The 27,907-nt window shown below is 43.7% G+C and overlaps 1 protein-coding gene across 1 annotated transcript in view; it reads left to right on the plus strand.

Annotated features, from left to right (window-relative positions):
• The window catches only part of col9a3 (collagen, type IX, alpha 3), a 149,684-nt gene that overhangs the window by 102,363 nt on the left and 19,414 nt on the right, over window positions 1–27,907 (plus strand). The window contains exons 23-29 of the mRNA XM_078554812.1: window positions 2,673–2,726; window positions 10,440–10,511; window positions 14,045–14,080; window positions 20,773–20,817; window positions 24,015–24,047; window positions 24,602–24,748; window positions 26,080–26,134. Of these exons, the coding sequence (XP_078410938.1) occupies window positions 2,673–2,726; window positions 10,440–10,511; window positions 14,045–14,080; window positions 20,773–20,817; window positions 24,015–24,047; window positions 24,602–24,748; window positions 26,080–26,134 (442 nt within the window). The remainder of the gene's footprint in view (window positions 1–2,672; window positions 2,727–10,439; window positions 10,512–14,044; window positions 14,081–20,772; window positions 20,818–24,014; window positions 24,048–24,601; window positions 24,749–26,079; window positions 26,135–27,907) is intronic.

Genomic DNA, 27,907 nt, shown 5'->3' on the forward strand with positions numbered 1-27,907 from the left:
TGCCTCTTTCCCTCTTCTCAGTTTCTTCTCTCTATTCCTGACCCACATACTATCCCTCTCCCATTCTCTTTTCTCTTCACCACTCTCTCTCTTCCTCTTTCCCCATCCTCTGTTTCTCCTGTCTTTATCTTCTCACCCTTCCCATCCTCTCTGTCATTCCCTGTTTCGCTCCCGTTAAATATTACTGAAGGAGGCCGTTTAACCCATCAGGCCTTTGCCAGCTCTTTAAAAGCACTATCCAATTAGTCTCATGCCCCCATTCATTCCCCATATCCCTGCAAAGTTTTCTGTTTCAAGTACGTATCCAATTCTCCTATAAAAGTTACTATTGAATCTGCTTCCATCTCCCTTTCAGGCTGCACCCTTTTCAGGTCATTGCAACCATTCTTTCTATCTTTTCTTTCATCTCTTTTCCTCTCTTTCCACACCTTCTTTAGTGGGATCGAGCCAGGATTGCTATCCCAGGCTATGCTTTAGTAGTGAATAAACTCCATATAAAAACTGGCACCCAGGCCTGAAATAAATTTGACTACGTTTTGCAGGGAGGGTTTTTCGTTAATCCAGAATGTTAGAACGGCTAACCCTCCTGTCTGGTTTGGATCCTTGCTCGTGTTCTCAAAGGCTCATTGTTTGTCTTGTGTACACAAGACTCAGAGGTTCCCTGGAATATACAGGGACTAATACTTGGGCAGTTCTAGTGTGGGGGTTGGTTTCTTGCCAGAATACAAGGGTCATAGTGAGCAATGAATGACACAGACTCCATTCAGTGCCTGAGATCCTGCTGGATTAGACTGGGAGAAAAGCTCGAGAGGTGCAGCAGATGAAAGGTCCTTGCAAAATCCACAGCGCTGGGACAAATCCCAGAAACCCAGTCGCAATTCATGCAAGCTAGACTGCTGACCTTTATAACAGGCCCATCCTGAAGAACAAAAACTACTTGCATTTATGTAGCACCTTCGTTGTAATAAAACTTCTCAAGGTATTTCACAGGAGAGTTATCAAATAAAATTTGACACCAAGCCACGTAGAGACATAGAGCCACATATTAGAACAGGGTCACTGAATATGTTTAAGGCAGAGGTAGATAGATTCTTGTTAGGCAAGGGAATCACAGGTTATTGGGGATAGATAAGAATGTGGGATTTGGAACAAACAGATCAGCCATGATCTTATTGAATGGCGGAGCAGGCTCGAGGGGCCAAATGGCCTACCCCTGCTCCTAATTCTTATGTTCATATGTTCAAAAATGTAATCAAAGAGGTAGGTTTTTAAAGAGTGTCTTAAAGGAGGAAAAGGATGGAGAGTCTTAGGGCAAGAAGTGGGGCCCAGGCTGCTGAAGGCACGGCCGCCAGTGATAGAGAGATTAAAATCAGAGATGTACAAAAGGCCAGAATTGGTGAAAAGCTGAGCTCAGAGGGTGATAAAACTGGAGGCCCTGAACGTCCATGCCCTTCAGGCACCATCCCACAGTAACTCCGGTGAGAACATGACAGAAACACCACAGGTTTGGTTATGGTAGGAGGGAGTTTCCCCAAATGAAGCCCCTCCACCAAAAAAGGATATTGGCATGATCAAGCTAGTGGAAACCATCACCCAGTGATGTGTTTCTCCTCTTGCCTTCATACTGGGTCCTCAAACAGCTTCTTTTTACCGTGCCGAGATGAAAAATTCTACCATATTCTCACCATGCCCCACAGTGACGCTGGTGATAAGATCAAAGGTTACCAAGAGGAGATGGCATTTTGGTATTTTCCAGTCTGAATTCTGACACTTTAATAGGCCAGTGACAGAACCATTGCTCCATTTCCTCCCTGTTTGCTCCAGGAATTCTCACCGCGAGTGACAGCAGACACTGAATGTGAACACCTCAATATGAGTGGTTATATTCAAAGAAGGCAGTGTATTTGTTGTTATATTACCTTGTACATGTAAGCATAAAGCCTATCTGTATTTGGTGACTATATGTCCTCTCTCACAGGATTACTATATGGCTTTCTATGTATATCTGTATGTGTGTGTTTGTGTGGTTACATAAAAATAAAACAACTTGCATTTATAGAGTGCCTTTCACAATCACCAGACATCCCAAAGCACTTTACAGTCAATTAAGTACTTTTGAAGTGTAGTCATTGTTGAAATGTAGGAAACACAGCAGCCAAGGTGCACACAGAGAGCTCCCACAAACAGCAATGTGATAATGACCTGTTTTTGTGATGTTGGTTGAGAGATAAATATTGTGTCAGGGGACCAGGGATAACAACACTGCTCTTCTTCAAAGTAGTGCCATGGGATTGTTTACGTCCACCTGAGATCAGACAGGGCCCCAGTTTCATGTCTCCTCTCACAGTGCAGCACTCCCTCAGTACTGGCACTAGAGTGTCAGCCTATGTTTTTCTGCCTGAGTCCTAGAGTTGGACTGGATCCTACAACCTTGTGACTTGGGCAACAGTGCTACAAACTGCGCCACAGCTGCCAGTTTTTCTGTGACATTACTGAATGCCCCTGTGAGTGTTCATGTGCATTTGTGTTTTCCTGAGTGTACCTACGCTTGTACCTTTGTGTGTTTCTATGGGTGCACCTGCGCGTATATCTGTGTCTGCTTCTGCATTACCTGTTCTTCCCCCACCATTGCTGCTGTTCGATTTATGGCTCTTTTTTCCTGATTTGTGCAGGGGGAAATGGGAGCAGTTGGGGAACGTGGAATCCAGGGGCGTAGAGGTTTCCAGGTAAGGAGCAATCTTCCTGACTGCAGACATTTGCATTTACACTCATGCTAACCAAAGCGCTGCCCAGCCAATGGATTATTTCTGAACTGTAGTTAACGTTGTTATGTAGGAAACATGGCAGCCAATTTGCACATAGCAAGATCCCACAAACCATAATGTGATAAATGACCAGTTATTCTGTTTTTAGTCATGTCGTTTGAGCGGAAATATTGGCCCAGGGTGAACTCCCCTGTTTTTCTTTGAAATAGTGCATGTGGGATTCTTTATGTCTGCCTGACAGGACAGATGGGGCATTGGTTTAACACCTCATCTGAAAGGGAGCATCTGACAGTGTAGCACTCCCACAGGACTACTCTGGGACTGGTTGCCTGGATTATGGGTCCTGGATCTCTTCTTTAGAAAAACTGGCACCTCATCCCAGAATGGGACTTGAGCCAATGCTTCTGACTCATGTGAGAGAGATGCCCTGAGACCAGGCGAACACTCCTCGTGACTATGCACCATTGAGAGTAAGAGAGCAGGGTTATAACAATGGTACAGTAATGCTGGCAATGGAGGGTTCTGAAGTGACAGGGTGTCCTGCACAAACTCTGACAGCTGCAGTATGTTCGGACGAATCATTATCCCTCTCTTCATGTTCCAATGCCCCCTCCTTACTGTGAATGCTCCTGCAGGTGTCCAGCACTTCCCTGGGCTCTGACAAAAGGTCTATCTTTATACAAGACACTGCATTGTGCATTATCAGCAACCAGTTCAATGGTACTGCTTATCCCATCTGAGCCTGGCCCTCATCTTGTCTGATACGCACACCAGCTGCCCAGGAGGAAATCACTGGATAATAATTTATAGTGGGAATGTTGGGGAATCTTTTACCCTCTCCCAGCCCCGCCTGTGCCTCCTCCAGTCTCTTAACTCAGCACAGATGAAGGATTGGAATCAGCACTATACTGTATCACTCAGCGAGCTAAACCAGTACTGATGCCCCTTCCTGGGGAGCAGGACTGCTTCCCCACCGCCCCCCATGCCCCCAACCCCTTACCATCTCCAGGACTGTCTGAATGTTGCAGTCCAAAGGTATCCTGGTCAGGTAGACAGAAAAGTGGCAAATGGAATTCAATTCAGAGAAGTGTGAGGTGCTGCTTTTGTGAAGGGAAAATAAGATAAAAGGAATACACAATAAATAGGGATGAGAGGAAAAGGTGGAGTGCACAAATCCCGGAGGGTAGCAGGGCAGATAAATAAGGCAGTTCGGTTTGATAGAACTGAGTAACTTGCTAGGCCATTTCAGAGTCAACCACATTACTGTGGGTCTGGAGTCACATGTAGGCCAGACCAGGTAAGGACAGCAGATTTCCTTCCCAAAGGACATTAGTGAACCAGATGGGTTTTTAAACAACAATCTAGTAGTTTCATGGTCATCATTACTGAAGCAAGTATTTTATTCCAGATTTATTAATTCAATTTAAATTCCTCCAGCTTCCATGGTAGAATTTGAACCCATGTCTCTGTTAGTCCAGATATCTGGATTAATAGGCCAGTAACATTACCACTATGTCACCATCCCGTTTATACTTATGCAGCGCCAATAATGTAATAAAACATCCCAAGGTGCTTCACAGGAGCATTATAAAACAAAATATGACACTGAGCCACATAAGGAGATATTAGGTCAGATGACTAAAAGGTTGGTCAAAGAGGTAGGTTTTAAGGTGCATCTTACAGGAGGAATGTGAGGCAGGGAGGTTTATGGAACAAATTAAAGAGCTTAGGGCCCAGGCAGCTGAAGGCACAGCCACCAATGGTAGAGCGATTATAATCTACAATGTTCAAGAGACCAGAATTAGATGAGTGCAGATATCTTGGGGGGTTGTAGGGTTGGAGGAGACTACAGAGATAGGGAGGAGCAAGGCCATGGAGCGATTTGAAAACAGGGATGAGAATTTTAAAACCAAAGGTGTTGCTTATATGGAAGCCAGTGTAGGTCAGCAAGCAGGGTGATTTTGGAGGTAGAATATTAGAGACCAGACAGGAGTGAATAGAATAGAATCATAGAATAGTTACAGCGCATAAGGAGGCCATTTGGCCCTTTGTGTACATGCCAGCTCTCTGCAAGAGCAACTCAGTTATAACCACTCCCCCGCCTCTCCCCATAGCCCTGCAAATTTTCTCTCTTCAGATAATTCCCTTTTGAAATTAAATCTTCCTCCACCACACTGTCAGGCAGTGCATTCCAGATCCTAACCCCTTTCTGTGTATAAAAGCTTTTCCTCATGTTGCCATTAGCTCTTTTGCCATTCACCATAAATCGGTTTCCTCTGGTTCTTGACCCTTCTGCCAATGGGAACAGTTTCTCCCAACCTGCTCTGTCCAGACCCCTCATGATTTTGAACACCTCGATCAAATCTCCCCTCAACATTCTCATCTCCAAGGAGACCAGTCTGTCCCAGTCCATGGTGCCCCTTGTTTTTCCCTTTCCAATGTTACATCCTGTTTGCCAACGCCCTGCCAAGTTAGCTTAAACCCTCCCCACTAGAGCTAGCAAACCACTTCACAAGGACATTGGTTCCAGCCCCGTTAAAGTACAACTCCTGCAGCCTGTACGATCCCCCAGAACAGGGCTTTGGAGAGGAAAAGGGGGTTGGAGATGGGACGGTAATTTGCAAGGACAGTGGAGTCAAGGATTTTTTTTTTGAGGAGAGGGGTGATGACACCAGATTTAAAGGAAAGAGGGACAACACCTGAAGAGCCAGAACTGTTTACAATATCAGCTAACATGGGGGCCGGGCGGGAAATATAGGAACATACGGATTGGAAGCAGGAGTAGGCCACTCGGCCCCTCGAGCCTGCTCCGCCATTCAATAAGATCATGGCTGATCTGTTTGTAACCCCAACTCCACATTCCAACCTACCCCCATAACTTTCTACCCCTTTGCATTTCAAGAATCCATCTTGCTCTGTCTTCAAAATATTTGAAGACTCTGCTTCCACTGCCTTTTGAGGAAGAGAGTTCCAAAGACTCACGACCCTCTGAGTGAAACAATTTCTCCTCATCTCTGTCTTAAATGAGCGACCCCTAGTTCTAGATTCTCTCACAAGGGGAATCATCCTTTCCACATCCTGTCAAGACCCATCAGGATCTTATATGTTTTTATCAAGTCGCCTTTTACTTTTCTAAGCTCTGGAGGATACAAGCCTAGCCTGTCCAAATGTTCCTTATAAGATAACCTGCTCATTCCAGGTATTTGTCTGGTAAACCTTCTCTGAATTGCTTCCAATGCATTTACATCCTTCCTTAAGTAAGGAGACCAATACTGTACACAATGCTCCAGATTGCCCTGTACAACTGAAGCATAACCTCCCTACTTTTACATTCAATTCCCCTGGAAATGAACAATCACTTTCTATTAGCTTTCCTAATTACTTGCTGGATACCTGCATACTAACCTTTCATGATTCATGCACTCGGATGCCTCGATCCCTCTGCATCTCAGAGCTCTGCAATCTCTCACCATTTAGATAATATGCTTCTTTTTTATTCTTCCTGCCAAAATGGACAATTTCACATGTTCCCACATTATATTCCATTTGCCAGATCTTTTCCCATTCTCTTAACCTATCTATGTCCCTCTGTAGCCTCTTAACATCCCCTTCACAGCTTACTTTCCTCCCTATCTTTGTATCATCAACAAATTTAGCAACCATACCATTGGTCCCTTTTGGGTGATCAGCAGTTTAGTTTGAATAGGATCAAGGGAGCAGGATAAAAGCAAAATACTGTGGATGCTGGAAATTTGAATTAAAAACAGAAAATGCTGGAAAAACTCAGCAGGTCAGGAAGCATCTGTGGAGAGAGAAACAGAGTTAACATTCTGAGTCTGTACGGACTCAAGGGAACAGGAAGCGGGTCTCATGGACAAGATGAACTCTAGAGGGCATGAGGGAGGATAGGAGAGAAACTAGAGAAAGATACAAGTGCAGGGTGAGGGCAGGGGGCAAAGCTTTAGAGGAAGTTTGGCCCGGTGGGCTAGTGGAAGGGGATGATAAGGCAGCTGATTGTATTCTCTCAATCTTAGGGACAAAGAAATTCATTAACTCCTAGCACTTGTTGTTGGAGGTGAAGGTACAGGAGATGGAGGGAGATGGTTTATGAAAATGGTTTGCTGTAGAGAAAGGAAGTCAGAGTTATCTTTGCATTCCAGGGTGATCCTGGAATAATGAGTGGTTTTGGCAGGACAGGACCCAATGGTGTTTGATGTGGTTCAGCCAGATCTGGTGTTGGGTGGCTAAACCAGTTGTTCATCATATCCTTTCAAGTCTGTGTCCCTTGGATTAAGTGAGTGGAGATGAGGGAACAGCCAGGGCGAGAGAGAGTAACGGTTTTAGTGGGCAATAGGACATTGAAGGTGGAGCTGAGGGTGGGGTTGAAGGTGGAGGTAAGGGTGGGGTTGAAGGTGGAGGTGAGGGTGGGGTTGAAGGTGGAGGTGAGGGTGGGGTTGAAGGTGGAGGTGAGGGTGGGGTTGAAGGTGGAGGTGAGGGTGGGGTTGAAGGTGGAGGTGAGGGTGGGGTTGAGCAAATCAGCATGTGCAGGAATGTCATGGCAAATAGAGAGCCAAAGGCTAGATAGTTGGGATTTTGAAAGTGCAGTTGTGAGTGAATTGGGGGATAGGTTTTTCAAGGGATGGATACAGAAGTGGGGAGGGTTGGAGCATTGACAGGAGGATGTGGGTATTTGAGTGATACAAGGAAGTGATCAGAAATAGCCTTATCTGTGATTGATACAATGGGAGATAACAAGACCACTTGAGATGGGGCAAGGCCAAGGGAAAGGCTGTGAATATGGGTTGGGAGTTTAGATGGAGGGAGAGATTTAGGGAGATTAAGAGGGCATTGAACCCAGAGGTTTGAGAACATGGTGAGTTCAGATGGAGGTTGAAATCACTGAGGATGAAAACTTGTTTGGTGCAGGGGCCAAGGGAGGGATGCACTTAAGAAATCTCGGTAAGATCATTTTTATTGTGCCCGAGAGGGTGATAGAGAACGATGATTTTGAAAGAGAGATGAGAGAGTAGAACAACGAAGATGCTTAAAGGAGGAGAAAGTGCCGAGGGGCATAGATAGGGTGGATAGGAAGGCAATTTTTCTATAAGTAGAAGGGTCAATAACCAGGGAGCATAGATAAAGGGTAAGAGGTAGAAAGCTAAGAGGGGAGTTGAGGAGAATTTCTTTTCACCCAGAGGGTGGTAGGAGTCTGGAACTCACTGCCTGAAAGGGTGGTTGAGTCAGAGACTCTCGTAACATTTAAGAAGTATTTAGATATTCACTTGCGTTGCCATAGCCTCCAGGGCTATGGGCCAAGTGCTGGAAAATGGGATTAGTGTAGTCAGATCTTTGTTGACCGGCATGGACACAATGGGCTGAATGGTCTCCTTCTGTGCTGTAAATGTCTATGAGTCTACGAGTGCCAGAGAAGTAGGGGCTCAGGCCAGGGTGTGATCTGATGATAAGCATCACACTGCCACTGGGGCAAGTGGTGGAATATATAGCCAGGCAGGGAGGCTTCATTAACAGGCAATGCTACCTCTCAACTAGGTTTCTATCAAGGCCATGATGTTGATGCAATCTCCCAGCTCATGGATGGCAAGAGCCTTGTTCATAAGTGAACCGGCATTTTGGAGAGAGATTCGTAAAGCAGTGGAGAGAGCTGATCTGCTGGCAGAGTCCACAGCGTCAGCAGCGGGAGGGCTGAGTTGGACAGGAAGGAGATTGGCAAGAGTAACCCCTCAGTGGGCACACTAGGCAGGAAGGTCAATGGGAAAGTGGGATGGGGTAATCGGGGTTGCTGCCTGCCAGTCTCCAGTACCTCAATGGATCCATTGGCGGATGCCAAGGCAGGCACGGAGGGAAGCTGTGGCCTTATCGAAGAGGGAGCCAAGCCTGGGATTGTGGCGGGATGGTTGAGGAGCTCTGAAGTGTGGGGGTAGGGAATTGGGAGGGTAGAGCAGTGAAAAGAGCCATGACAATAGAAGAGAATCTAGGAGGGGGTAAAGAGAAAAGAAATAGACAAAGAACAAAAGTGGAAATAGATTAATGGGGTCAGGTCCAGAGCAGCAGCCAAAATGTACACACAAATAGACTCAGAGGAAGCTCAGGTTCCAGAGGCCTGTTTACATAAAAAATAGGGTAGGTAAAAATCCTGGCAGTAATTGGGAAATATGAAATAAATCGCAGATAATAGGAAGGAGTCAAGAGTTAGGATAATGATGATGTAGACAGGGTAGCTAAGTACTGCATAGAGATCTGTTTACAGCATTACAGGAACAAAGTTATTGCACTAGCGAGAGTATCAAGGAGTTTTGTGAGGATATTGAAATACTGGAGGCTTTTATCTATAAGGATAGTTTGGATAAGTTGGAGTTGATTTCTTCGGAAGCTACAGATGGACTGCAGCAGTTCAAGGCAGCTCACCACCACCTTCTCAAGCGGAATGAGGGATGAGCAATAAATGCTGGTCTTTCAGCAACGCTCACATCCAATGAAAGAATAAGAAATAAAGAAAGGAGGCATTCCTCCCTAGTAAGCTGCATTGTTGCCCTCCCCAGGAAGCTGCATTGCCATGGTATACAGACAGGGGGAGCTCCTCATCAGGTAAATGGCCCCTGTTCCTGTGGTGATAGTTTCTTTCCCATGAATCCCTGCTACAAGCCCTGCCAGCCCCAGAGAGCTCGGAGTTTGTTGACAAGGTGCAGGAATGCTAACAGTAATCACATGGATGTTCTTATTTAAATGTAATTGTAACTCATCATTTGTTGAGATAAAAGGAAATTCTCTTTAGAACAATTTTTAAAGTTTTTGCAAATCGTCTTTCCCAGTACCTTAAAATATTGTCTCGCACTCATTCCTCATTCCTTTTCTCCTCCTCTCCTGGCACCTCTTATTCCACTGGATCCTTTCCCCATCCTTCCTCCCTCTTTCCTATCCTTCTGCTGCCTCTTCATCTCATCCCCTTTACCTCCTCTCCCCTTCCCCGCATCCAACTCTGTTGACTACCATCTATCGACTTGCTTTCACCTCACCTCCCTCCTTCCATCTCCATCTCTGTCTTTCCAATCATCTCCTTTCCCATCTTTTCCCCTGCTCCATCCACTCTCCTCTCACTATTCCTCCTCTCACCTCACTCATACCGTTTCTATCGTTAGCTGCCTTCTCTGCCTCTCCTTCTCCTTCAAATGTTTCTCTCCCTCCTCCATCTCCCCTTTCCCCCATTTCCAACTTTTTCCTCCATCAGCTTTTCTTTCTACATCTCGTTTTCTTCTTCCTCTGTTCACTTTCCCCTCCTTTTCTCTGGCCCTTCCCCAGCCTCTTCCTTGTCTCCTGTCTGCTTCCCTCATCTTTCCCCCATCTCCCCTTCTTCTTGTCCCTATTACACTTCACACTTTGTTGTCCGTCCTGCTTTATTTCTCCCTCCATCTCTCATCCTCGTCTTTTCCTTCTTCCTCTTCCACCCCTTTTGCTCTCTCCTTATCTCTCCTTTCTCCCTCTCTCTTCCTCCTTCTTCCTCTCCTAATTCTTCTTCCACTTCTCTCTTCTGTCACCTCTTCTCACTTTCCTCACCTCCTCTCTCCCCCACCACCTTCCTCTCCTTCTCTTCTCCCATTCTCCTTCTTCTTCCCATCTCCACATTAAGAGTAACTCAGCTGTGTATTTTCTCCACAGGGTCGGAAAGGTGAGAGCGGTGAGCCAGGTGTCCCGGGACCTACAGGAATCCGTGGGAATTTTGGGGAGAGGGTGAGTGTTGTTATCATCATTGTCAGTGACGAAATGAAGTTAGTCATTAAGATGGCTGCCTGTTACAGAACCATCCTGATGTCCATTGGCTATGTCAATTGTGGCTCTGTCAATGATTGGCTACATTGAGCCTATTAATACTCCTGGGGCAGCATTTTCCTGTTGGTGAGCGGGGGGGCGGGGCCCACTCGCCAACGTGTAAAATGACGCGTGGTGATGTCGGGTATGCGTCCTGACATCACCGCACGTCATTTAGATTTTCAGTTCGGCGCGCATGCGGCCGAGTTGGCTGTGCGCCCGCCAAACTGTCAACGGCCACTTAAGGCCTTTAAAAAAGTAATTAATCCAATTAATGGACCTGCCCATCCAACCTTAAGGTTGTCGGGGAGGCCGGGAGCCCTGGCGGCCTTCAGAAAAAACATGAAACCTCATCCACGAGCGGGATGAGGTTTCATGAGGGATTTAAAATGTGTATAAAATTTTTAAAATAAAATTAATTGACAGGTCCCTGCTCATGTGACAGTGTCACTTGAGGGGGCATGTCAAGAATATTTTTTTCTCCCTTTATTAAAGTTTTCAAACTTGAGCCGATCTCCCTGAGGCAGCGCTTTGCCTCGGGGAGATCAGTGCGCCCTTCCGCACGCACGCGTGAAAGAGCGCACTCCCGGTTCCGGGAATCGCCTCCCCCACCGGGCCCGCACAGGGAGCACATAGCGCTTCCGGGTGTGCGTCACACTGGGCAGGCCTTAATTGGCCCGCCCACGTAAAATGGCGGCACGTCCGCACAACCCCTTCGACGGTGGGGGGGGTGGAAGATGCTGTCCCTAGATTTTGTTCATCTTCACCCTTGACTGTTCAACGCCATTTAAGTATCATAGATTCTTACAATGCAGAAGGAGGAATTTGACCCATCAGGCCTGTGCCAGTTCTTTGAAAGAGCTAATCCATTGGTCCCTCTCCCCAGTTCATCCCGCAGAGCCTCACAATATTTCCCTTTCCAAGTATTTATCCAGTTCCCTTTTGAAATGTACTATTGATGAAAGGAGAGATCTGGCAATAACTGATGGGAGTGGGGAGGAGGTTTTCTTTCCAAAAGGAAAATTTACATTAACTTTTTTCCCCCCGGGAATAAATTATTTGTTACATGAACAGAGAAGTTTCAAAATATATAAAAAGCATAATTATTTTTATCATTCATTCTCGGGATGTGGACATCATTGACAAGACCGGTATTAATTGCGCACTCTTAGTTGTTCTGAGAAAGTGATGGCGAGTCATCATAGAATCATTGAATGATCGAGTGCAGAAGAAGGCCACTTGGCCCATTATGCCCAAACTGGCTCCTTGAAAGAGCTATCCAATTAGCTTGAGCCTTCGATACAGCAATCAGTACAGCCTAGAGCTGCCAACTCTGGACATGTTCAAGGAGGTTTCATCACATGACATCTTCCTGAAACTGTCTCACCGTCACACAATTGGTCACCTGACATGTCCATCATGGGGACACTCCACCTTTTCCACTCTGATTTGAAAGCGAGTGAACTTCGCATTGCCCAGTTGGACGATTCTCGATTGCTCCTGGAAGTGCCCTGGAGGTTAAGCTTTAATTCCTGGAGACTCCAGGGCAATCCTGGGGAGTTGGCAGCCCTACAGCCTCTATTTTCACTTAGTTCAAGGTTATTAACTAACTCTACTGGACTTTTAAACACTAATCCTGATACAGTACCCTTATTCTCTGCCTCTCATACTTATGTTCAGAAGCAGTTTCCAATAACCTCTCTCAGGTTTGATCCAGCTCTATTTTGGTGACCCATAGTTTAACCTCTGGCCCTCTATAATTGTTTTCAGAATGTGTTCCTGCAAATCCCTCTCTCCAGGTCAGACTCAGTTTGGCTTACAGCGATGGGTTACTGATTGCTACAACTATCCTCTGTGCTCAGGCAGCCTCTCTCTTTCCTGCCTTGCTGCTTGAGAGGTTTTAAGTTGTGATCTCCGTTGGGTCTGAGTCTCAGACTCTGCCTCAGAGTATAGACACACCATTGTTTTCCCCCAGTGCTCTGGCTGGAAAAGAAAACTTACATTAAGGTTTTTATAGTTTGTTTTTCTTCTACCAGTTTTCTCTCTCTCTCCTGAATACTGTGACTGTTGCTCAAGATATGAATCCATGAGTGTGGGTGTTCAGTATCCCTCATCCAAATGGTTCATGCCTGAACCTTGAAGTGAATGTCAGTGACTATTGAACTGTGGAGGGTATCAGAACCAAAAGCAATCCTGTCTTTCTCCAGTTATCCACACTCCTAGTGGGAATGGTGGAATAGGGGCAATGTTACTAGGCTAGTAATTCAGATGCCTAGACTAATGCTCTAAAATGTGAGTTCTATGGCCACTGGGGGAATTTAAATTTAATTAATTAATGAATCTGGATTTTAAAAGGACAGTTAATATGAGTAATGGTGACCATGAAACTATTAGATTGTCATAAATGCCCATCTGGTTCACCCAGATCCTTGAAGGAAGGATATTTGCCATCCTTACCCGGTCTGACCTATATGTGGCTCCAAACCCACAGCAATGTGGCTGATGATTAACTCCCCCTGATGTTGTCTAGCAAGCCTTCTCGAGGGCAATTAGGGATGGGAAACATATGTAGTTCTTGCCAATGATGTTTATCCCCCACGAACGAATAAAAAAAACTTTACAGAAAGGGTCTGTGGATTGCCATCCCAAAATCAGGGGCACCAAAGCTAATTGGCAACCCCCGAGGTCACATAACACCACGGAGCGGAGTTAGCTTTTCACTGCTTCTACTCCTGAGTCAATCATGGGAACATTACAAACTCTCTGTCTGGATATTACAAACCCTTTGCTAGACTGTTACAAGATTCCCAGTTGTGTGGGAAGTTCTGGGCTGAAGCTGTGGGACTCTGTCTGCCAACCTTTTATCTCCTGTTTTTTATTCTTGGAGCCACCTTGTTTATAGCTGTAATGTGCCTTGAGTAAAACTGGAGCAGCAGTAAGTGTGGATCCCACCATCATTTTAATCCATGGTGTTCAATTTAACACAGTATCTCAGTGAGACCAGAGGTTTGATTCCCTTGTAGATTTGATCCCCTTGAAGAGAAACACGTTTTGAGTTGTACTTGCTAAGACAACAGAAGACATGCTTGATGAACCAGATGAATTTTCCATTCTTGCGCTTTGAGTTAAACATTTAATTTTCAGCCCCAATTCTTTTCTTTTCACTGACTCTGGTTAAAGAAATAAATGTCCTCCTTTATTTTTGCTGCCTCAAATTTACGTGCATCTTTGTCAGAAGAGGATGTCAGGGCAGAATTCTCCCCCCGTTGGGGGGCATGTTTAAGAGCGGACACGTGCAGAGGTGCACCTCCGCCACCATTTTACATGCTGACAGTCAGTTTTCTCACCTTCACTGGTGATTGTAAGGTTGGGTAATGCTTTCTCCCTTTTTCTGTACAGTCAAAAGAATTTATTTTTCATGGCCACCCTAATTATTAATTTCCTTCCTTCCTTAGGGTCCTGTTGGAGTTTCTGGTCCCAAAGGTAACCAGGTAAGAAAATGTTTGCCTCCATTACAATTCCTACTGTGAGATTCTTTTCAAGTGTCGAGCCCCTGGTTGCAAGCATTGTTGCCAACTCTGACTGGATGTATTCCTGGAGGATTCAACACATGATTTCCAACCACCCCACCCCCATACTAACACCATTGGTTAACCGACATGTCCATCTCACTGGCGTCCGACATACCAAGGGCATTTCAGTCAAACAACCTTTTATTTCCCATCTCCAACTGTTTTATAGCTAATAAGTTAAAGTGTTGAAAAAAGTATTTTAATTTTAATGTGATTATTCTGCTGGGTTGTTTGGACTGTTCTCAACAGTATCCTCATTTCCTGGAGACTCCAGGACAATCCTGGAGGATTGGCAACAGGGATTCAATCTCAGAATGTTCTCAGTGATATTTGGGTCCATTGTGGGAACACGTTCTCTGTATTTGAGCCAAACCTTCTCCGAGAGAGTCTCAGTTGAATGTATTAATGATTTTAGAGGTTAAGGTCTCTGTTCACTGTTAGTTTGAGCTCTGTGATTTAATTTATTTATACAATTCTAGTAGCTTTACCAGGATGGCACCTGGACTCCAAGTGTTAAATTGTGATGAAGAGATTTCACAAAAGCTGTATTCCCTGGAACTTTAAGGTTAAGGAGTGATTTGATTGAAGTTTTCAAGATATTAAGGGGAACTGGTAGGCTAGATAGAGAGAAACTATTTCTGCTGGTTGGGGAGTCCACACCTACAGAGCATTGGAGCCAAATCTTTCAGTACTAAAATTTGGAAACTTTTCTACATGCAAAGGATGGTAGAAGTTTTGAACCCTGTTCTGTAAATGGCACTAATACTCGGTCAACTGTTAATTTTAAATCCAAGATTGATAGATATTTGTTAACAATTGTATTAAGGGATATGAGGCAAAGATGGGCAGCTATGATTTCACTGATTGGTGAACAGGCTCGAGGAGCTGATTGGCCTCCCTCTGTTCCCATGTGGGTTAATATGCAGGCTCTTTTTCACCTCACCCTGTTTAAGCAGTGAAGTGTCCCTCATAGTGTTGCAGGCAGACAGTTGGAAATGATGAATTTTAGCAGCCATTGTCCAATTCCCCTGTTAGACCAATCTCTTGTGGTCACTTCTAGTACTTATCCAACAGTAACAAAACCTGTTACTAACCAACCTCGAAATTATTAAGAGGAATAGATTTCTGATTCACTCTTTTTTTTTGGGGTCCCAAATTTTGAACTTGTATCAGGAGCCAAAAACTATTTTTTGATTAATTCTGGCTGTGCAGATTGATGCAGCAAGTGGAATGTACCATTCGGGATGGTCCTTCTTATTAGTTATTTCAGTATTGTTGGCAAGTTCAGCATTTATTGCTCATTCCCTGATGCCCCTTGAGAAGACTGTGGTAAGCCTTCTTGAACCGCTGCAGCCCATTATTACACACCTCTAGTTGCCCTAAATAATTTTGATTGTAACAACTAAGCGGCTTGTTAGGTCATTTCAGAACATTAAGAGTCAACCATGTTGTGTTGGAGCTGGTGGCTCAGACTGGGTAAGGGCAGCAGCTTCCCTCCCCTGAATTAGATGTATTTTTATTTTTTGACAACCCGGCAGCATTTGTTGTTATTTCTTTTCTGGTGCCAGCCCACAAATTTCCACATTTATTGAGTTTTTTAACTCACTGCTTTGGCCTGAATCCAGCATAGCATATTGGCCATTCATTGTAGAAACTACACAATTCGCGTTGACATCATTAGGTTGAAAACCAGTCATTTTCAGCAACGACCCACTTGCCAAGTTATCACCCAGTGGGGGGCAAAGGTGAAAGTTGACAATGAATTTGGCATCGCTGGCAGGACCAAGACTGCAAGTAAAACCAATGGGAATGCCGTCAAGTGTAGCAGAGGATTCAACAAGTCTAGCAGAGGAGTCAACCATGTTGTTGGGAGGAGGGTCAGCAGCAAGGTGCAGAGAATTCAGCAACAGCATTGTGAGGTTGGCTGGACAGGCAAAAACCTGCTTAAAAGGTTAAAGAGGTAAACTTGCCTGCTCAAAATAATGAAACATCACTGCCTGGGAGCATATCACCATCAGAACAAGGAGTGAAAATAGAAGTGAAGATAGTGCATAAAAATTATTTTCCTAATGTCGCAAGATCCAATATCCATCTGTGGGAAAATCGAGAACGGAGTAAGGGAATAACCATGATGGCATCCCAGACTGTTCCTGACCTGAGGAATGGCCTTAGGGGTCGTAACCTTAAAATTAGAGCCAGGGAGATGTCAGAAAGTGCTCCCTCACACAAAGGGTAATGGAAATCTGGAACTCTCACCCTGCAAAAAGCTTTCGAGACTGGCGGTCAATTGAAAATTTTAAAACTGAGATTAGTAGATTTTTGCTAGATAGGAGTGTTAAGGATTATGAAACCAAGGCAGATAGCTGGAATTAAGATACACTTTGTTAAACTCCTGACAGACAGTTGGTGAAGCAGGAGGCCAGGAGCGAATCTTTACTCAGTTTTAGATTTATTCACAGAGCGAAACATTACAAGTGTATAGCTCCAAACTCTACTCCCCCACCAGTGTCAATGTATTTCTTTATATGTGCTCAAGCAATCAGCCAATTAATGTCCTCCAACTATTTATACTTAACCCTTATTTACACAATTAGCACAGGTCAGTTATGATTTAATTGAATGCTGAATATTTTCCTGTCACTATATTTGTAAATCCAGTGTTTCACTTACTTGGAGCATATTCACGTAACGATGACCTGGACCAAATTTAACTTTGATTCTCAGGTTAGAGTTAAATTCCCACCAAGAATAAAACCAAGTTAGAGAATCAGTCAGAAAAGCTCAAATAATAATCTTTGCTAATCTTTAACATCTATCATTAAAATTAGATATTGATGTGCCATGATCTAATTAAATGGCAGAATGTCTTGAGGGGCTGAATGGCCTCTTCCTGTTTCCAGGTTGCTGCATGGAACATATTGGGATTATTTTTTTTAATTCATGTGAGCATTCTATTCACAAGCTTTCTGGGGCAATGTCTCTTTCTAAAAGCCCTGCTACAAAATTCAGGTATAAGATCTATGTAGATTCTGTGCTTATAGAACATTATCAATCTGTGTTGTTTAGTGACCTGTGGGAATCCTGCAAGTGGGGATGGTTTCCACCACATCTTTGACAGCAATTGGGAGGGAAGGAATCTGCTCCATCAGTTCACTACACAAGGTCAACACCATACAGGACAAAGCAGCCCTCTTGATTGGCACCCCATCCACCACTTGAAACATTCAGTCCCTACACACCGACGCACAGTGGCAGCAGTGTGTACCATCTACAAGATGCACTCACCAAGGCTCCTTAGGCAGCACCTTCCAAATCCGTGACCTCTACCACCTAGAAGGACAAGGGCAGCAGACACATGGGAACACCACCACCTGCAAGTTTCCCTCCAAACCACTCACCATCCTGACTTGGAAATATATCACTGTTCCTTCACTGTCACTGGGTCAAAATCCTGGAACTCCCTCCCTAACAGCACTGTGGGTGTACCTACACCACGTGGACTGCAGCGGTTCAAGAAGGCAGCTCACCACCACCTTCTCAAGAGCAATTAGGGATGGGCAATAAATGCTGGCCCAGCCAGTGATGCCCACATCCCACGAACGAATAAAAAAAAGAAACTTCCTTGTAGACTCATGGACGTTTATAGCACAGAAGGAGGCCATTCGGCCCATCATGTCTGCGCCGTTCAACAAAGATCTGACTACACTAATCCCATTTTCCAGCACTTGGCCCATAGCCCTGGAGGCTATGGCAATGCAAGTGAATATCTAAATACTTCTTAAATGTTACGAGAGTTTCATACTCAACTACCCATCCGGCAGTGAGTTCCAGACTCCTACCACCCGCTGGGTGAAAAGAATTTTTCCCCAACTCCCCTCTTAGCCTTCTACCTCTTACCTTAAATCTATGCCCCCTCATTATTGACCCCTCTACTAATGGAAAAAGTGCCTTTCTATCCACCCCATCTATGCCCCTCAAAATCTTATACACCTCTATCATGTCCCCTCTCAACATTATCTGCTCCGAGGAAAACAGTTCCAGCCTATCCAATCTTTCCTCATAGCTCAGACCCTTCAGCCCAGGCAAAATTCCTCTTATTGTACTCTTGGGAATGAAACACACTTTCTGTTGTTCAAGTATATTGTTATGACCACAGCTGACGTTATTTGTTGAGCAAGCTAAATCCCAGAGGAAAACTCGTCTTACTGATCATAACCTTTATTTCTCCTATTTTGAAAACAAGGGAAAAAATTACTAACCCCAGAAGCATGGAATCTCAGTAACACTTAGGATTTTAAAATTAAAAGATTTATTAACAAGAAGAAAAAGTACTTAAACACACCAGATTAAAGTTACACAGATTATAATCCCAGTTGATGTTACTACTGAACAAACCAGATCCCAGGGTGGAATCGGCTTGATAGATCCCAACTTTTATATTTTCTTTAGAAACGTGGAGAGTGGCTACTGAACAGAGTCACAGGAGTCAGCTGATGAACTTTTAACAGAAGAATAAAACATTTATTAAACAAGAAAAGATGAACTATATTACAATATTCCTTCACCCACAACCATAACTCCACAGATATATACAGATTTGTAAGGATAACACAAGTTACAAAAGCTGTCTTATACTCTCACGTTCACAATAAGTACACAGTCCATGTAAACCAGTAGGTGACCTGTGGTCAGGCACACCACACTCTGAAACCAAGTGACAGTTGCCACCCCAAACAGATGCTATGGATCACTCCTCAGTTCCCCCCAGACGCTTGTCACACTGTGAACCAACTAGTCTCACTGAACTCCGTCTTTCACACAAGGGTTTCCATTCTCCACTCTAAGAACTCGCTTTGGAATCTTCTCCAAACCGATGCTTTCTCACAGACGCTCTCCACAAGGGTCCACCTCCAGGGTTTTGAACTCTCCATCTGATGTTCCTCTCCCCTATATCGCCATATGCATTCAAAAACAACTCCAGCCCATCCAATGTTTCTTTCCATGCACTCTCTCTCACTGACTCAGCCGTGCCAACAGAACACTACTGCATCACATGCCCATAGTAAAGAGACTTTCAGCTGTCCCCTTGGATCTTCTGAATTCTCCCAAGTCTATATTACTTTAAATCTGCGTCCTGCAGTTTTATTCTCTTTAAGCTTGAAGCCTTCCTGTCTGCTCCTTACTTTCACTTCCAGAGAACAGGACCTTTTCCAGATTCCCGTCCGTGTCCTTTGACTAGACTGTCCTCTTGGGACCTTTCCTGTTCCACTCCCCAGGATTTGGTGACTTTCTTCTTTAGTTTCTGGAACCTGCTCCTGCAGTTCCTTCTCCTGTGTCCAGCTTCTCCTGGCAGCTCACTTCAACTTTAGTTTGGAACTTGCAATCTGTCCTTTTGCTGTCCAGCCTCTCTGGAATCCTGGCTTCATCTGAACTGAAGCTGCTTTCCTAGTTTTCTCTGTCTCTGTGGGTCCCTCTCTCTGGACCCCTGTTGCTAGGCAACAGCACAGTTTTCTCTACGTTATTTTCACTGCTGTAAACCACTACCCTCTTGATAACACAGCTCTCCACTTCAAGCGTCATAAAACTCATTAGAATGCAGGCACACGAACAAAGCCTTAGACTTGCTGTCTCCACACTAAAATGAAACTAGATCCCAGGTTTCACCTTTTTAACTCACAAATTGGAAAAAAATAAATTAAACTTAAACTGAAAGATATACCTTATTACTAACACCTCCAAATACATATATAACTTACTTAAACTATCCCTATTTCCTAACAGTTAAAACAGTCTTACAAAACATCCCCCCAAAAAACCCACTTGGTCAAAACACACATATGTAAACTACTTGGCAACAGCTTCCTTATAGGCTTTTAACCATAAAAATCTAATAATATTACCCAAGGCAAAAACAGGGCTAGCACACGGCTTCTCACTCTCTTCCACTCTGCTGTGGAAATCCAAGGAAGTTCAAAAACAATCTGTTTTCTGAAACAAAGACTTTTCTGGCCTCACTGGATGGCTGGTTTAGATTGTACAACTTTTCTCAGCACAGATCTGGTCTCAGAACTTTTCCCCCACACAGCCACCCCCAACTCAACTAAACATCTTTCCTTAAATATATTTTTTCCCTTTCATCTTAGATTCCATTGTTCTCAAACACCTCTTTGAAGTCAACATTTCCAAAATATAAAAATCTTTCATGTTTTCCTATTGCCTCCACTTACGGGTCAAATAAAATTTAATAACCTTCCCTTGTTTACTTATGAAATCTTGGTAAGCTGTAGAAGTCCCTAGTCACTTCTAAACTCCCCTTTGAAATTTAATAGCTGAAAAGTCAAGCTCCTACTTATAATGCAAATTTTAAAACCCAACTTATTTACTTGTAAATCCGACTTCACCATAGCCTCCCATTACAAATGCATGCATCTAGCCCCTTTATCCTTTTACCTCTCAACTCTCACAGACAAGCTGTCTCCATGAACTTTTCCCCCAGTGTCATTAATCATGGACACACAATCTGAATTACAGAATATCACCATATTCCCAAAGTATTTTTAAAAATCCATCTTCACAATATGTTAACTCCTATTGTATTTATTGTTTTATAGGGACTCGCAGGGTCTGATGGGCTCCCAGGAGAAAAAGGAGATTTGGTGAGTTAAAATCTACCGTGAGATCAATATTATCCAAACACTGGTCTATCAATCACTGTTACTCATAGCTATTGATCACAACTAACTGCATATGACATACTCAACAAAAAAACAACCATAACAATCATCAGTCACATCAATCACACAAAAATCTTGTAGACAGGTTGTTATATGATAAGCTGTTGGGCGTAATATGATGTAATGCTGCTTTCAATATGGTAATGAGATGTTGATTGCAATATAATGATGGTTGTAATATGCTGTTTGTATTATGACAATAAGATGCTAATTGTGATTTGATAATGAGCTCCTGATTGCAACAATAAAGGCCACTTTTAGTGGGTAGTTAAGAATGAACCACATTGCCATTGGTCTGGAGTTGTTTCTAGGCCTGATCAGGTAAGGATGGCAGATTTCCTTCCCTAAAGGACATTAGTGAACCAGATGGGTTTTTACAATCAATGATAGTTCCCAGGGTCACCATTACTAAGAGTAACTTTATATTCCAGATCTATTAATTGAATTTAAATTCTACCAGCTGCCTTGGGATTTGAACCCATGTTCCCAGAGTATTAGCATGGGCCCCTGGAATACTGATCTAATGACATTACAACCACACCTCCATTACCCTCCAATAGGTACTGGCTGTGATATGATAATGTGTTGTTATAAATAATGAGGCATGGTTGTAATATGTTAATGAGCTGCTGTTATAATATGAGTTGCTGAGGGCAGAATCCATAACATCAGTATAAGCAACATCAAACAGACCCTGGTCCAAATGGAGAGTATGAGTGAAGTGCATTAAAGTTGCACTAAACAAATCTGAACAGTCCAATTTAGGAAGAGGTTTTGTGCAGAGGTATTCCATTTGGTAGCTTTTCAGGAATCTTAGTGGGAAAGAGTTTGCAGTTTGCCCCTATTTCTGTGCTCTTGCTTTGAAAGCACCAGCATGGAAATCCCACTGTTCCCTGGAAGTTGAGCGAAGGTTTGGAGGTCAGGTTGTGCTGCTGGCTTCTTTACCATTACCTCCTACCACCTCCAGGTCACTGGGTCAATGTATTGAGAGGCTGTACTTGAGGAGATGGGGAGAGGTAGTATTGTGTTTCATGCAGACATCCAATGCCAGCAGAGATGAGCATTCAGATGGCCCAGCTACAGACTCTGCCACATTAGCGACCAATTGGGCTGCCTGGCACGACCTGCAGAGGGGTGGCCGAAGGATACAGAGAGAACCAGCGTGCTCATCTGCATGGCCAGCAATTACTAATATATTTCTGGGCATCTCATGCCTATGTAGTTCATTATTATGTGGACATGATTATCAGGAGCATATGCAGGGGACCTGCCAGCAATATAATTCTCTCATCCTCACCCAAAGACAATTAAAAGAGCATAAGAACTAGGAGCTGGAGTAGGTTTTTTGGTCCTTCAAGCCCTGCTATTCAACAAAACCATACCTCAATTCCAGTTTCCAACCTTATCCCTTAATTCCCTTAGTGCCCCAAACTCTATTGATTTCAGTCTTGAATACACTCAATGACTGAGCATCCACAGCTCACTGAGGTAGCGAATTCCAAAGATTCACAACCCTTTGAGTGAAAATGTTTCTCCTCATCTCAGCCCTAAATGGCAACCGCCTTAACCTGAGACTGTGTCCCTATATTCTGGATTCCCCAGCCAGAGGAAACATTTTCTCAGCATTTACTCCATCATGTCCCTTAAGAATTTTATATATTTCAATGAGAGTTCTTCTCATTTTTTTGAATTCCAGGAATATTGGTCCAGTCTGCTCAATGTTTCCTCACGGGACAATCCCCTCATTCCAGGATCCAGTCTAGTGAACTTTCTTTGCACTCCCACCATGCAAGTCAGCAGCTGGGCAGGAGCAAGAACATATTGTGAGTTGCTAGTGGGATTCTCTCTGGTTCATGGATGGAACTTGAGATCCTTATTGGTACCTCCCTTGGAATTGGTTGTCTCAACATTCAGCTGGTGTGGAATAGTGGTACCTGTTTCCCCTTCAGCCTCAGGCAGTCAGCATGACCTATATTACTGAACAAGAAGATTGCAAACTCGGGCACCAGCAGACTGTTATGACCACAGCCGATGTTAATTGCTGCACAAACCAAATCCCAGAGGGAAACTTGGCTAACGGGCCACACCCTTTTTTTTGTATTCTGAAAATGAGAAGAAGACATACTGACCTCAGCAGCAAGTCCAGTAACACTTTCGGGATTTTTAAAATTAAAAGTTTTATTAACAAGAATGAAAAAAAACTTAAGCACACAATATTACAGTTGCACAGTTAAAATTAATTTTACAACACATTCCCCTAAAAGACTCCCTACTTTGTCAGACTCACAAGTAAACACCTTCCAAGCAACACTCCCTTACAGATGTTTAACTATAAAAATCCAGTAATATTACCCAAGGCAAATTGCTGTAGCTTTAATAAAGGCTACCACATGACCTCTAACTCTCTTCCACTCTGCCGTGGAAATCCAAAACTTCAGAACATGACTGATTGTTGCAGCCCAAGACTTTTTTAGCTTGACTGGATGGCTAATTTAAACTGCGTCATCTCCCAGCCTAGAGCGACAGCTAACAGCTCCCAGCTCAGCTCAGCTCCAGTTCCATCTCATAGCCCTCTTAAGCTTTCCACAGTAACTCTAGAATATCTTTTGCCCCTTTCATCTCATGTTGCACTGTTCTCACACCTCTTTGAAACTTAAATCCTTCCAAATGTAAAATCTTTCATGTTTCTACCTTTCCGTCTGCATTCGGGTCAATAAATTGTAATATACCCTCTTCTGTTTACCTATGGAACCCCTCAAGATGCAAACATGTTTCTTGTTATCTCTGACTTCCCTTTGATATTCAAACAAACTCTCAACTTATCTAAAGGTCCAAATGTTAGATCCAACCAATTCACTTGTAACTCAAACCTAACACCTCTATCCTTTCACATTTTAACTCCCCCCCCAGACAATCTGTCTTCTAATAACCTTCCCCCAGCTTAATTAAATCATACACACACCCCACACACACACACACACACCTCTCTTCACAGAATAACACAATGTTCCCTAAAAATATTTTTTAAAAACCCTCCATTTTGTGCACAGACGGAGGCTACGAAGAAGTAAGACTTGTCCTGAATAAATCTTTAACCACCTTTGTTTTGTCTCCATTAGGGCCAACCAGGACCACAGGGGCAGAAGGGAGAGGTAAGTGTCACCAGAGAAATACCATCGATGGAAGGGTTTGGGAACCATAGGTTCATATTCACTTTTTTCCTGCCGAGGGTCACTACACTAACCACTGGCTCAGATACTGTATCCGAAAAAATGTTATTTTTGGAATGAAGCATTAGTTGGACGAGCTCCTCGCACATTTGCACACCCACTCAGCAGTTGCATTGAGTGGCAATGGAAGGGCCAAGTTGCCACTGTCCCTATTATTGACAATTTTCCCAGGTGGGGATCAGGCAGCTGGGAAGTTGTCAAATCCATGGCAGCCCATGGCCTTGTACAAGACTCAGTGAAAAGGTAGTGCATCCTGGGAGGGGGGAGAGAGAGAGAGAGAGAGAGAGAGAGGAGCAGGAAAGAATAAATCCATTGCCTTTGCATTATTGAAGTCTTTATTATTATATATCCTGTTGCCTATTTCAGTTTGCAGCTGAAAGCTATTTCACACTACCTCAATTTCTGAATTAGCAATGATGTTGTGGAACGCTGGCTGATCTGATATTAATTCTCTTTGGCCTTTCTGATGTTTTCAGGCAGGAGGTCGTGGTGAGGTGGGACCCAAAGGTAACCCTGGTCCAGCTGGCGTTCCTGGAACAGACGGTGTTCCTGGTCCTCCTGGGCCAATGGGTGTGGCCGGAGAGCGCGGAGTCCCTGGCATTACTGGAAAAACAGGTGCTCCTGTAAGTAACTTCTTCAAAAATACTGTGGGTGGGGGACCATCTCAAGGAACAGTATGTAAGCAACGTGGGTGACTGTTTTGCTTGAACTTTCTTTCTGGTCTTTACAGAGCGGCTAATGAACCTGAGCCACTTCATGCAGTAGATTTCCCAATGACTCAGCCTGGCATGAGGCAGATTCATGAGCACAGAACCCTTATACATGGAAGCTGCTAATTCCATAAAATCATACAGAACAGAAAGAGGCCATTCAGCCCATCATGACATTGTGACAGGCCCTTTGAACGAGCTATTCAATTAGTCCTGCTCTCCCTCTTCCCCCGTAGCCCTGCAAATTTCTCCTTTTCACTTCGATTCTAAATTCTCTCATCCTGTTTCCAAATTCTACCCTTGTGTTCCAACCCTCTGAAATCTCTGTGCTCCTCCAATTCTGGCCTCTTGCGCATTTCCAATTTTAAGCTCTCTGCCATTAGCAGCTATGCCTTCAGCTGCTTAGATCCTGAGCCTCTCCACTTCTCAAATTCTCCTCTTTTTGAGTTACTTTTTAAACCATACCTCTTTTCACCTTTCCTAATATCTCCACATGTGGCTTGATGCCAAGTTTTTTTTTGATAGTGCTCCAAGTATTTATCCAATTCCCTTTTAAATGTTACTATTGAAAGTACTTCCACCACTCTTTCAAGCAATGCATTCCAGATCACCACTCCCTAGGTAAAAAAATCACCCTCTGATTTATTTGCAAGTTGGAGGATCATCTCAAGGAACAGTATGGAAGCAACGTGGGTCACTTGCTCTAAACCCATTGATTCTAAGATTATCGTTTCATGTGTCAAATGCTTCTACCTCAGAATATACCAATGGGGCACCATGGACTCTGCATCCCAGCTGAATTTAGATGGTCTCGTAAAATTAAGATGATTTTGCATGGATTTTAATATTCACATTCTTTCCAGGTTAATAGCAAGCTAACCCTGACGTGTCCTCTCCAAACTAGTTCATTAATCTTTACAAGTAGATCCTTTGGTGCTTTTTAAATGGTATTAAGCTGACAACACATCCTGCATGTTTAGCTTCGGCATGCAGATTCCTAATGACCTGATCTAAACCTTGTATAATACACAGAATAAATCCATCATATGGAAGGATATTAATATGGATGTCTGTATTGTTGAACTATTTTTCATTATTTCTTCCCAGATGTTGAAATCGCATCATACCTATTCTATGTTGCTGGTTTATCCAGTTTCTCCTTAGCCCTGTGTGCTGTCTATTCCACATACCCTTTATTTATGTCAACTGATTAAATTATACATCTTTCTCTCACTCACCCACAGGGAAAACTGGCAAGTGAGCAGCGAATCCGGGAACTCTGTCACGGCCTGATCAATGGTGAGTTTCACCTTGCACGATGAACTTTCGTCATTCTTTATTCAGTCACTGTGCATTAATTAATGTTTCACTGAAAGCTGTGCCAACACAAGACCACAAAAAGGGTATGATTAAAAATAGAGTGGGGTACATTACCTCAGGCGTGAGAGACTCCTCTTTACCTAGAGAGTGGTTAGAATGTGGAAGGAACTCTCTATCACACGGGGTGGTTGATGTCAATAGCAAGATAAACACTTGAGGGAGAAAGGAATACCAGTTATGCTTATAGTGTGAGATGTAATAATCTGGGAGGAAGTTTGAATAGGGAATAAATGCCACCACAGAACAGTTGAATGGCCTGTTCCTGTCCTGTAAATTCAATGTCATAAGTAACATCTAAAGGAGTTACCCTTTTAAGCTGTTTATTAGTCATGTTATCCTTGGATGGATAATTGCGTAGGAACACTTACTAGAATACATTGGGGTGGGGGGTGTGTGAAATTGATTTCCGCCAGTGGCCAGGAAATCAATTTCACTCCAATGGTCTTTATGATGAGTCCATTTTCCATGGTGTTACACACTGGGCGTCAAGACATAAGAACATAAGAAATAGGAGCTGCAGTAGGCCTTACGGTCCTTCGAGCCTTCTCCACCATTCAATAAGATCACAACTGAACTTCTACCTCAACTTCACTCTCCTGCCCGATCCCCAGATCCCTTAAATCCCCAAAAATCTATTGATCTCAGTCTTGAATATCCTCAGCATTCACAGCTGTCTGGGATAGAGAATTCCAAAGATTCATGACCCTCTGAGTAAATAGATTTCTCCTCATCTCTGGCTGAAATGGCTGTCACTTTATCTTCTGACTATGCCCCAAATTCTAAACTCTCCAGCCAGGGGAAACAACCTCTCAGTATTTACTCTGTCACACCCTCTCAGAATCTAACATGCTTCAATGCGACCCCCTCTCATTCTTCTAAACTCCAGTGAATATAGACTGATTTTATTCAATCTCTCCTCACAGGACAAACCTCTCATCCTTTTGCTATATCTTGCTTAAGGAGACCAAAATTGTACACAGCACTCTAGGTGTGGTCTCACCAAAGCCCTGTACAATTGCAGCAAGACTTGCTTATTCTTGACATGGAGGTCAATCTTCTCAGTCCTAGGATATCGCTGCAAGAGTTCCCTAGGGTGGTGCCTAGGCCCAACTATCGTCAGCTGCTTCATTAATGACTTGCCTTCCATCATATGATCAGATGTGAAGATGTTCAATGATAATTGCACAATGTTCAGCACCATTCGTGACTGCTCAGATACTGAAGCAATCCATGTCCATATGCAGAAAGACCTGGACAATATTCAGTTTTAGGCTGATAAGTGGCAAGTAACATTCACACCACACAAGTGTCAGGCAATGGCCATCTCCGACAAGAAAGGATCTTACTATCTCCCCTTGACATTCAATGGCTATACTATTGCTGAATTCCCCATTATCAATATCCTAGGGGTTATCATTGATCAGAAACTGAACTGGACCAGCCATATAAATACTATGGCTACAAGCCACTCACCTGACTCAGAAATATATCGCCTTCCTTCACTGTCGCTGGGTCAAAATCCTGGAACTCCCTCCCTAACAGCACTTTGGGTGAACCTACCCACATGGACTGCAGCGGTTCAAGAAGGCAGCTCACCACCACCTTCTCAAGGACAATTAGGGATGGGCAATATAAATGCTGGCCCAGCCAGCGAAGCCCACATTCCATTTATGAATGAAAAAAAGTCCACGT

The sequence above is a fragment of the Cetorhinus maximus genome, chromosome 13 (genome assembly GCF_964194155.1).
Source record: "Cetorhinus maximus chromosome 13, sCetMax3.hap1.1, whole genome shotgun sequence".
Classification (NCBI taxonomy): Eukaryota; Metazoa; Chordata; class Chondrichthyes; order Lamniformes; family Cetorhinidae; genus Cetorhinus; species Cetorhinus maximus.